An 11,116-nucleotide genomic window follows, 5' to 3' on the forward strand; every position below is an offset into this window, starting at 1 on the left:
GAGCTCTCCACAAAGGTGTTCCTATCCTGTCATTACTGACAGGCTCAGCCTTGGCCAGTGGCAGGTCCATCTTTGGAGCCGGCTGGCATTGGCTCTGTCAGACCTTGGGGAAGCTTCTAGCAGCTTCTTGCAGAAGCCACCCCTACAGCCACCCCTGCTGCCAGAATCAGGTCAGGCAAACCCAATACAATAGCAGGTAAGACGGACGACCACTCTGAATATCAACAAATTAAAAAAATGAACTAATAGTAGTGTCTCATTACATGACCTAAATCCATTCTAAGGTACCTGAGATACGCTGCATTATGTGAACATGTAAGAATACAGTATTAATGTTGTTTAATTATCTGCCAGAGGTTTTTGTACATAATGACCTGCTCTTTAGCTAAGAGAGTTTTGCATAATTTCTGTCTTGACAGTGGCAGATGGAGAGGAAACTCCTGAATAAGAGCTGTTTATTTTAAGAAAAAAAAGACATTTTTTTACACTTTGATATTTAACTCAAGTACTTTCTGTTTTGACATAGGCTCAACTGTTTTTTCAGAAGATGTCCTGGAAAAGCTAGTGCTTATTCTAGCAAACCTATTTGGGAGAAAATACCTTCCAGCCCTTTTGATGAAATATAAACGCAATTTTTGCCAATCAAAGGTAAAGAAAGCATTGGTCTTTACTGTAACTGACTGTAACTGAGGCTGTGTACTACTTCAATGAACTTGTTTCCTTTTGTCAGTTGGACTAGTGTCATTATGGATGTAGAGTACCCTGGTGGGTCAGCAGGTAGCTGCCCACCCCACTGCTTACTTCTCCTTCTCAACAGGATGGGGGAAAAAAAAAAAAATTGCTTACCCGTTATGATCATGGGCAAACCAGCCTCAACTTCTGTAAAATTAAATTAATTTGTTGCCAATTCAAATGGATTTTGATATTGAGGAACAAAATATAAAAATTCCAACACTGCCTTCCCCCTTTCCCCAAGCTCAAATTCACTCCTTCGTTCCTGACTCCTTTACCTTCCCCCCACCCCAAGTGGTGCAGGGCTAATGGGAAATGAGAAATGAATTGTTGTGGTAAGTTCTTAACTGCTCCTCCTGCTGCTCCTCCCTCCTCACATATCCCCCCTGCTCCTGTGGGTCACCTCCCGTGTGTGGGCTGCAGTCCTTCAGGATGAATGTGCTCTGGTGTGGGCCCTCCATGGGCTGTAGCTCTGTCCAGAAACATCCAGTGCAGGTTCTTCCCAGGCTGCAGTGTGGATCGCTGCTCCGGCGTGGTCCTCTCCACAGAGACGGCTGCAGGGAAACCTCTGCTTCATCACATGGAGCACCTCTTCCCACTCCTCCTGTAATCTTGGTGTTCACACTGCTGCCTCTCACTCTGTCTGTGTGGTATTTTTGACTTTTCTTAAATAAGTTTTCCCAGAGCTGCTGCACCCTTGGCCTGTACTTATAGCAGCCAGTCCTGAACCACCTTCCTCCCCTGCTCCCTCTGCCAACGCCTTGCCACCTACATGCAATACAAATAGCTAGAATAGTGAAAAAAGTACTTGTCAGATTAAAATAAAGAAGTCTCGATTTAACCACAGAAGTGGCAACTGAGTGTCAGGTTAAATGAAAAGTACCAGATTATTCAAGTACATTTCAGTGATGACAGATGGTTATACAGTTACTGTCATGATACTGGAAAATGTAAAAAGATAAATGACACAGCATTTCTTTACACAATACAGCTCAAGTAGCTCTTCCCCAAATGGCAATTTACTTTCTTCTCCTACTTTCTTCTGCTAGAATTTTGTCTCCATCTAAGGAGCAGTAGCTTTTTGTGACACATACCAATGACCCAAAAGGACATCATCCATGCTTTGTAGTGCAGGATGCTGTAGGCTTAGGGCTTTTTCCAAAAATGAGACGTTACTAGGATGAGCATTAATATATAGTTATGCACAAAGTTAACTCACCAGGCAGAAAGCAGAACATTTGCAATATGCTCCTGTTGGCTCTTCTATGCAAAGCCTTAAAAATTTGGAGGACATATCTACGGCTTGGAACAACAAAGGCAACTTTTTTCAGATGAAGATGTTTATGTGGCCAATTTCCAGGAAGCGTTCCAAGAGGAAAAGTTCCTGACTGGTGGCTGGTCATGTAAGAGGGATTACAGGACAGCTGTGGCAAAGGGCAGCAAAACATCAGTCTGTCACATTGGTAGAGAACATCTTGAACATCAGGATATGCAAAACATGATCTGGGAAAGGCAGCCCTTCAAAAGTCCCTTCTTAGCTAGCTGCAACATCTTTAATAAAGCTGTTTGCCAGGTACTCTGTAAGTAAAAATCTAGGAGTTTTGTACTTAGTGTTTCTCTTCCAGGACTTTTTCTACATGAAATTCTTGATCATATTTAAGGTCCATTAATTCTAAATGGTCAGGCAGTCTGATAATTGTGGTAAAGTTTGGAGCTATACTCTCCTTCTTTCTCCTAATATGCTATGTGTATACTAATATTTTATGTATGCACCAACAGAAAGATGCTTTTGGAGAAATTACCTGCAGTAAGTAATAGATGGCATGTTATTGCAGGTCTTTCTAGAAGATCTGCCAAAAGACTTTGCTGATGCTGTAAATGAGTACAACACCAAAGTAGAGGAAAATTTTGCTCATTTTCTTCTGACAACTGCCAAGCTAGCAGATATGGAACAAGAATACAGACTTCCATTGTCAAAGACAGGTAGGAAGTGAAAAATTAATGCATATTCATAATTCATGAAATTGATTTTATTGGGAAATTTAGACTAATTCTTATTTCATAATGAAAAATTACTTCAGACACGTTAATAAAGAAATATAATTTATCTGTCACTTTTGTTCTACAAGCATTAGATCATATTGTATATGATTTATACAACACGTTTTATAGAAGTAAAGGATTGTTTTAGTTGTTATTATTTTATTATTTTGTAGAAGAAATATAAATCTTTACAAAATTTTTACAAAAGGAAAAAATATACTCAGTGTAATCATTGAATAAAAGCCTTTTTATCTAATTATCTACACATTTGCAGATCTTAAAATGCCTGCGATACCTGAATTACTTTCAGAGTCTTAAAAAGATTAGATTTTCAACATCTGAAGAGCCTTAAGGTTGAAGTAACAATTAGAGAACAATGCACCATTTGTAAAACCAACTAAGTTACTTATGCAAATAAATTATGTCCAGTTACCAAAGTAATACGAAAAGGCATGACTATAAAATTACCAAGCAACACAGACTGCCATCAGCTGAAAAATATTTGATTACTACATAATCTTATTTCCTGAAAGAGAGAGGTAAAAGTAATGTAATATACTGTTATCCCATTGCCTAGCTTCTTTAAAAATAACATGCCTTCAGAAATAGTATTTTTGCAATAAGGAAGCACTACAATTACAGCAGATAGATGTATTTATTCATCTTTTTTTTCCTATGCTGGTACAGTGGTTATTTTAGTCTCTCATGTGTAAAAAAACCAAACAACAAACTAAAAGCCAAAATCACCTTATAAGTGGCTTTCTCATCTACTTTGAATTTCAAGCCTGGTGACAGCTGGATCATAGAAAGTTTTGTATAAAGTGAATGTGAAGTTAATACAAAGGTGAAGCACAGGTAAGGTGAATGCAAAACAGGACTCAGTACTATGTATGGCTTGAGATGGCAAATAGCAGTTTTCTTATTTCCACTACAGAACACTGGAAAGTGCTGCACAATAGTATAACTACGTGAATGGTAAAGTTTCTTTTTTAAATGGAAGGTGTGATATGGTTGCATTCTCCCCATTTTGCTGAAGCGGTTTCACTCTGAAGGGAACATTTTCTATTAGTTTTACAACAAAAGAAATGCAAGATCAAAAGGCGGCAGACTTTTGTACTTACTTACCATAACTTGGGGCAAGGCTACAAAAAAACCCCGACAATGTCAAACTGCTCAGATGGTTTTTTATGAATGCCATAAATAGTGTAACTACAGTATACTTGTCATAACACAAAGCAGCACTGCAGCACAAGGATTGAAAGCATCAGTGATAATTTAGAGAGAAAGAGTAAATTTCTGTTTAGAAAAGGAAAATCAAAAGTACAAATATATTTAGAAACAAGTAGACAGTGATTGAAGTTACAGGCAGACTGTAAGGCAACTGAAATGCCATGCTGTTGTAAACCCAGAAATTCATACTGCATTGCATAAAGCAGAGCACTTGTATGTGACAGCCTTCACATACTTAGCCCTAACAGGGCCTCAGTTAGAGTATTAATTCTTCAGACCTCCATGCTTCAAAAAGAAACGTGTGCTGGGAGTCTAGAGGATAGCAATAAAAATTATTAGATAATTAGCTATTAAGACCTAGGAATATAGGTTGAAAAAACACGGTTTTCTTCAACATAGGACACAATAAAAGATGAAGGTAACATTCCCTTTGTTCTTGGCACACCCTCACGCTGTTAGCAGTTCTGGCCACAGATGAGTCAAGGCGAAAGGCTTAATTTGAGAGGGGGAACTGAGACATAATTATTCTCACCACTAGAAAGCTTTCTTATGTACTACAATCAGTTGTACAGAAGCACTTAGGAACATTAGAAACAAACATCTATCAAGGAGGATTTAAGTTTAGAAGATTAATTCTATTTCATATCATTGTCTACTGAAAATTTCTTGCTTTTAAAATAGATTGCTGAAAGGGAGCTTGTGTCTGCACCTTACATTGTATTTGAAACTTCTTGTCTAGATTTTACATCTAAAAATTGGCATGGCTCTGAACTAGCATCTTATTTGATGGACAAAACCAAAAGCATATCTGCCATCTCACCTTTTGCATGTTTATCTGGAGTGGTTGATGATGATCTATTTCATGGGGACGTCATTAATAAAGTAAGTTATTTTTTCATGGGGGGCAGAATTTTACTACAGTTGAATAAAAATAGTTTTTTATTACAGCCTTCTCACCTCTGTAGAGTATGATGGCCCTATGCTCAAGTATCACTCTTCAGGAGAAGTAATTTGAGAGGACACCAGAAAAATAAATCATCACCAAGTAGCACCACATTATCATAGTGCAAGAAACAGAACAGAGGCATGTAGGAAAAAAAAATCTGCGGTTGGCTTTCTCGCAAGGCCTTTATTCCTTTCTATGCTAAGACGTGTTCATTACTCCAAAATTTCAGATTCCAACCCTGTTTTGAGTTTGCTTTCTCCCTGCCAGGAATTACCTTTTTCTTTTTTTTTTTTTTTTTTTTAAATCAGTCACAGAGTAACCTCAAGGATCCTATCAAAAGGATGCATTATTGCATTGATCATTTGCTTCTCAACTAGGATTTTGGTGGTTATGTTAGCATAAGAATTAGCTTAACTGTAACCTACATTAACGTGTTTACTGTTAGCTTGCATCTTCCTGAAGTCTTCTACACAAGCTTTGTAGCATTAGGAATTATCACACAACTCATAATTCTGTAACAGAAAAAATCAAATTCCTACAACTGGAGACTTAAAGTTCACCTTCATCCTTAAAATATTCCACGCCTAGGGTTGATTAATACATTCAAAGCATCAGCGACAGTCTGAATGCATGATCTACACACATGGAAAAATCCTCTTAAAAAACTCCAGAGAAACCCAGTGGCCTAGTCAAACTTTAAATAAAACTATAAATCACTGAGAACATGCCAGGGCATGTGCATTCCAGAGCTGCACCTGCCCTGTAAGACACTCTACTATGAACTCTGTCCTGTGTTTTCAGCCTACACGTACTTGTGCAGATTTTTGGAGTGGTACAGGATTAGAAATGTTGAATGTTTCAGCTATGGGTCTAAAGGAAGTGGGTTTGAAAGAATAGGCATATAAACAAAACCACAGTAGCTATTCAACAGTTGTTGGGGTTTTTTGCCCTTTATTTTTTTTTCTTTTAGGCTGTCTTACGTTCCCTTGGAATTAATGTGACAAACTGCCCCTTGATTTATTTGAAAAAGTATGACAGTCAAGGAAGGAGGCAGCCACTCAATGCATATGCACTGGACTTTTATAAACATGGTTCCTTGATTGCATTACAAACTGATAACTGGTACGTACTGTCATTCTTAATATGGTTAAACAGCAGCACGGCTTACAATACATATGTACATCTTGTTCTTTTTAAAGCCTTCTCCCTCCAGCACATAGGGGTGGAATAGCTGTTAAATATGATTAATTAGTTGAATGTTTTAATGAGAATGAAACATATACTACATTAAAAACCCAATGGCAATGGATGTAAAGTAGTAGCTGGGTATTCAGGACAGTACTGCAAATGGGAAGTCTTGATTTCAGTGATACAAGTTATTTTAACAGGTTCTTCAGAATTATTTTTTTATTAAATCTTTTTTTTTTCCACAGTAAAAAAGATCAGGAAAGTCCCTGAAACAAGTAAGCCCAATGCAGTAGTTAGTGCCACAGCAGCAGAGAGATGCCAAAAGCTTGGTTAAAAAATAAAAGACAGAAACAGATTAAAGGAGGAACTCATGGTCAGTGTTAAAAATATACAGGCACCCAAAACACAAACTCCTTTCTGGTACAGGAAGACTATCATCATAGAAACTTGACTTTCACAGTAGCAAAGCAAAAATCTGTCAGTAATTCAGTATTTGTACCAGTATTACTTCAATGCTTCCCCTTTTCCTAATCATTTTAAGCATTTAACAACTTGCCCTGGTGATTCAATCATACTATCATCTCTCTTTAAAGCTGAACCACAAGCTCCCTCTCCCAACTGCTGTCACATATCCGTATTTTGCCATCATGCACATAACCAGCAACTTTTGTTTATGACTTAGAAAATACCACTTCACTCTGCTCCTCAAGAGTGTTGTTGAAAACAGATATTATTTGCTTTTTTGTAAGCTCTTCAAAGAAGATTCTAATTAGATGCACATTCCATGCACTGGTGTAGTTACAACAGCAGTCTAGCACTAGTGCCACACTACAAAGAGGAGGAAACACCCTGATGATAGAAGCCCATTCTTTGATTCTATCAAGCTGATCTAGCGGGAGATGTCCCTGCCCATGACACGCGAGTTGGAAGTAGATGATCTTTAAAGGTCCCTTCTAGACCAAACCATTCTATAATTCTGTCATTTTCAATACAATACTGATTGCAACTTTTAAGAAGTTGTCATTCTTAATTACTAAGAACTGAGCTTATTAAGTGGCTTTTCAGTAATCAGCAGTCCCTTCTGCAAAATATAGCGTCTTCTGCATCTCTAGAAAGCTTGCGCTAGCTCCTGCACAATTTAGCCAGCAGATATGCCTCAAGTATAGCATTCTAGTTTAGCTTGTGATAGGCTAGTCATTCAAACAGTTGAAACCATGTTCCCAAGATAATATTAGTAAATTATCTTTCCAAATATTACGCATTAGTCTTTTAAATGTTTAGTATAATTACAGAAACTTCTGTCTACTGCATTATTCTTTATTTTAAGTTTAGTTATTCTACAGTGATCCTAATGAAGTAGTACGTCAGTGTTTGAAGCCACAGCCTATGCTCTCTGGAGCCTTACCCAACTGACACAACAAGACTTTATTCAAGGTGAAGGACAGAGTTTATTAACAGTGAAGCAGTATGCTAGAGCACACATCTATTTGATTATTTTTTTTCTTTAGGTTAAATGAAGGAGATGCTTACAACGCAGTCAAGGATTTTGCACTCCTCATTAAGTCTATTAGGTATGATAAACTTGTGCTTTTTAATATACAATATATATTTCATTTTTAAAGCAACTTAAAATAAAGAAATGCTTTTTCTTTTCTGCCCTTTTTTTTTAACCCAGAACATCACTGAGTGAGCTGTGTGATGATCCAAATGATAATGTTCTACTGGCATTTGAACAACTGGACAAAAACTATTCAGAGAAACTGAAGCGTGCTACATGAAGACAAAAAGGAAAAAAGAAAAAAGCAGCAGTACATAATATTCTCAGAACACAGATTTTAAGTCAGCCTTTTAAGTCAGGTCTGAGTTACCAAACACATCTCATAATAAAGCTTTAGCAATGTCCAACAGCAGAAATACAAATTTTACTTTAGAAAATGAACCTTTACACATCGACATTTTAGCAGCTCCAATGTAAACTAAATGTTTCCAATACATTTCAAAGCTAGGCAGATGCAGCTATCTTTCAAGTGCACGTTTTTCCTTAATTGCACGCAGTGATATATATGTGAAGACAGCTCTCCAAAATATACTGAATACATGTCACAGTTATGACAGCTGGTAAGATTAGCTTCTTGGCAGGATTGCATTGGAAATTTTCAGGCCATTTGTAAAGGATGATCAGCAATTACTTTAGCAATTATAATCAAAGGGTTCTAATTGTTTTCCACGGTTTATAACAAGTAATGAAGTAGTACATTCCTGAATCATTGTAAGAGTTTTTAAACTGGTCTGCAATTTTAGCCTAAACCAATTTTAAGCATACAGGTGAATTTATATCAGTACAATGAAGTTTGATGAATAAAATGTTTCAACCATATCTAGAATTGCTTCATTTTTTGCCTCGTGTATCCATAAGACTCAGAAAGATCCAGTACATCTCTAGCATACTTGTCAAAAAGTTCCTTGCAATACAAATTATTGTTTAGTAAAATACATTTCTTAACTATTTTATTGCTTTTCCTGGGAAAAGTGAAGTGTTCAGCAGTATTTTGGTAATACTCCTGAAAATTCTTGTTTAACACTACATTTTAGTCTACTAGTTTGAAAAAAATGTATACGCACATTCTACGGGCTTTGACAAGTCCGCATTGCCACTCGCAAGTTCATAGATAGGTCTGTCACAGGGTGTTCATTTTATATGCTGAAGACTGCAATGTCTTTTAAAGTATTAGTAAGAGCAGTCAACATTTAATTTTCAATATGTATATAAAAAGCACCTCAATCCTGTTATGGCTTTTAGTAAGGAGTCAGTAGTGACCAGGGAATCAACTTGTGAAAATATCATAAAAATTATAATTTTAATAATTTAATATGTGTGTGGACTGTAATTTTACTGTGACCTATCATAAACAGAAGATTCTGCTTATCACTTGTCTCCCCTGAAAAACCTTAATGTCAAGCTATTATGCATCTGGACAACAACCAGCTTCGCTTGAAAAGCAGCCTTAGAACACTATAGAACATACACCTCAACAATTTCTGCTTCAAAACCAGAGTATCGCAGACTTTTTATTTGCTTTATGATTCTATAATGATGTCTTTTCACTAAAAGATGAAATATCTACTTGAAAATTTATCAAACTCTCATGAAACATTGTAACAGAAACAAACAGAAAATACATTGAAAATGAGCAATTTTAAGAAACCTGACAGAGTTTCTGAATAACCCTGACTCATTATGATTTTTTTGTCACTGTAGCAGGAAACAAACATTTTTTAAAACCTTCTGGCAACAAATTTTATATGTGCATTATCTGTCACTCTAAAATTGTTCCATTTCTCTTGCTTTCATTATAATGAAATCAACCTCCATCCATGACATTCTCTGCCATTACCATCATGCTCAGCCTTTGTCTTCCAGCAATTCAACTTAATACCTTTTTAGCACTTCCACACATGCAGAACAACACGGCAAGAACGTCTAGAGATAAAAGAACAATTCAGAGAAAACTCCTGTAAGGCTTGAGATGAACATAAAGAACTATAAAACCAAACAATTTTCATCACCTCCCTTACTATAAATTCAGATACAAAGGCAAGTTTTAGAAATTCTAGAAACTATTTTTCGGCACGTTTAATAGAGGGATACACTGCCACAGGAAAACCAAGGGCAAGAACCTAATACAAATCAAAGACCAACGTTTCCAAAACCAAGAATATTATTTCTAAGTATTCTATCACAGTAAGTATACTGTTAAGCCTTGCAGAGAATTAAATTTAAGTAATATTTCTCTTACAAAGTTAAAAAGATAGATTGTAATCTTTAAAAGAAAAGTTATCTGCCAGTAAAAAATTCTAAAGGGATATTAAACATTCTAATCTAATACTTGCCAGTTGACATATCTGCCTTGTGCAGGATTAATTCATTGAAAATCTGGCACCAGCTCTTGCTTGAGAGTGAACACTAAATGAAATAAAGCTTTAATCTGAAATAGTACTATACACTGTGTATTCTAATAGCTAAAGCACAATTATCTCTTGGATGTAACAAAAAGGGTTAATAAATTAGAAAAGATGGTACTTTAATCCTCACTTTGTATATTCTATAGAATAAAAATTCAATGAATTCTGGATCATCAATACTTACAGTAAGAAGTGCCTTTTTGGTTTTTTCCTGTCATCACATAAATTTTAAAGATTAAAAGCTAGATTCTTTTACTGCTTTCATTAAGGCAGCAGGTTAGCATCTCTTAGTATCTATTTTCCATGCTGTTGTCAAAAGGAACTGAAAATTAGCTGTGACTGTTACTTTTCATGAAGGCAGCATTTCAGAAGTGTAGCTGACACCCTTCTGCAATCCGTAACAAGAACGCTGATGTGGTATTTCAATTTCAAAACCATTAGAGAAATTATTGAAATTACACTAGAAGTTGCACCTTCAATACACATTAAATACATCATAGAAAAATAAAACAGCCAAAGGCAGATACACTAATCAATTTTCAAGCAATGCCTCCTTTATTTTCTCCATGGCTCTCCTCCCTCACTGCTGATGAGGTGAACAGTGCTCTCCAGACCAGCCCCTCCTCCTGTAACCCTGGGCAAACCCTGCAGTACCTAGACAGCAGCACACCCTTTCTGGGACACCTCAGACCCCCACCACCCGCACATACCCCAGGGGCACTTCTTGGAAGGTCTGCCTTCTTAAAGATACAGCAGATGCAGTCACATTGGAGTCTTTAACAAAACATCACATTTTTGGTTGCTTCTTCAGTTTGGGTTTGTACCATGAAAATCACTTTACTACATTGTACTCGCTGACCAGCAGTTAAGTTTCTAACGCAGAGGTATCTCAATTAGCAAGAACTGGGGAGAGTAACAGCTGTGAAATCACAGGTATCTGCACTTTTTAACGTGTTACTAAGCATTTATTTATCTCTAACTTATTTAAGTATAGTTATCTTCCATTTCACTCCC

At 36.6% G+C, this 11,116-nt stretch overlaps 1 protein-coding gene across 1 annotated transcript in view; it reads left to right on the plus strand.

Annotated features, from left to right (window-relative positions):
• DDX60 (DEAD (Asp-Glu-Ala-Asp) box polypeptide 60) overlaps nt 1-7,917 on the plus strand; it is a gene marked incomplete at its 5' end in the record, with an annotated part of 34,434 nt that extends 26,517 nt beyond the window's left edge. The window contains 6 exons of the mRNA XM_009867075.1: nt 527-648; nt 2,568-2,715; nt 4,745-4,887; nt 5,922-6,073; nt 7,648-7,710; nt 7,815-7,917. Of these exons, the coding sequence (XP_009865377.1) occupies nt 527-648; nt 2,568-2,715; nt 4,745-4,887; nt 5,922-6,073; nt 7,648-7,710; nt 7,815-7,917 (731 nt within the window). The remainder of the gene's footprint in view (nt 1-526; nt 649-2,567; nt 2,716-4,744; nt 4,888-5,921; nt 6,074-7,647; nt 7,711-7,814) is intronic.
• Nucleotides 7,918-11,116: the final 3,199 nt, after the last annotated feature.

This window comes from Apaloderma vittatum, unplaced genomic scaffold (genome assembly GCF_000703405.1).
Source record: "Apaloderma vittatum isolate BGI_N311 unplaced genomic scaffold, ASM70340v1 scaffold10773, whole genome shotgun sequence".
Taxonomy (NCBI): domain Eukaryota; kingdom Metazoa; phylum Chordata; class Aves; order Trogoniformes; family Trogonidae; genus Apaloderma; species Apaloderma vittatum.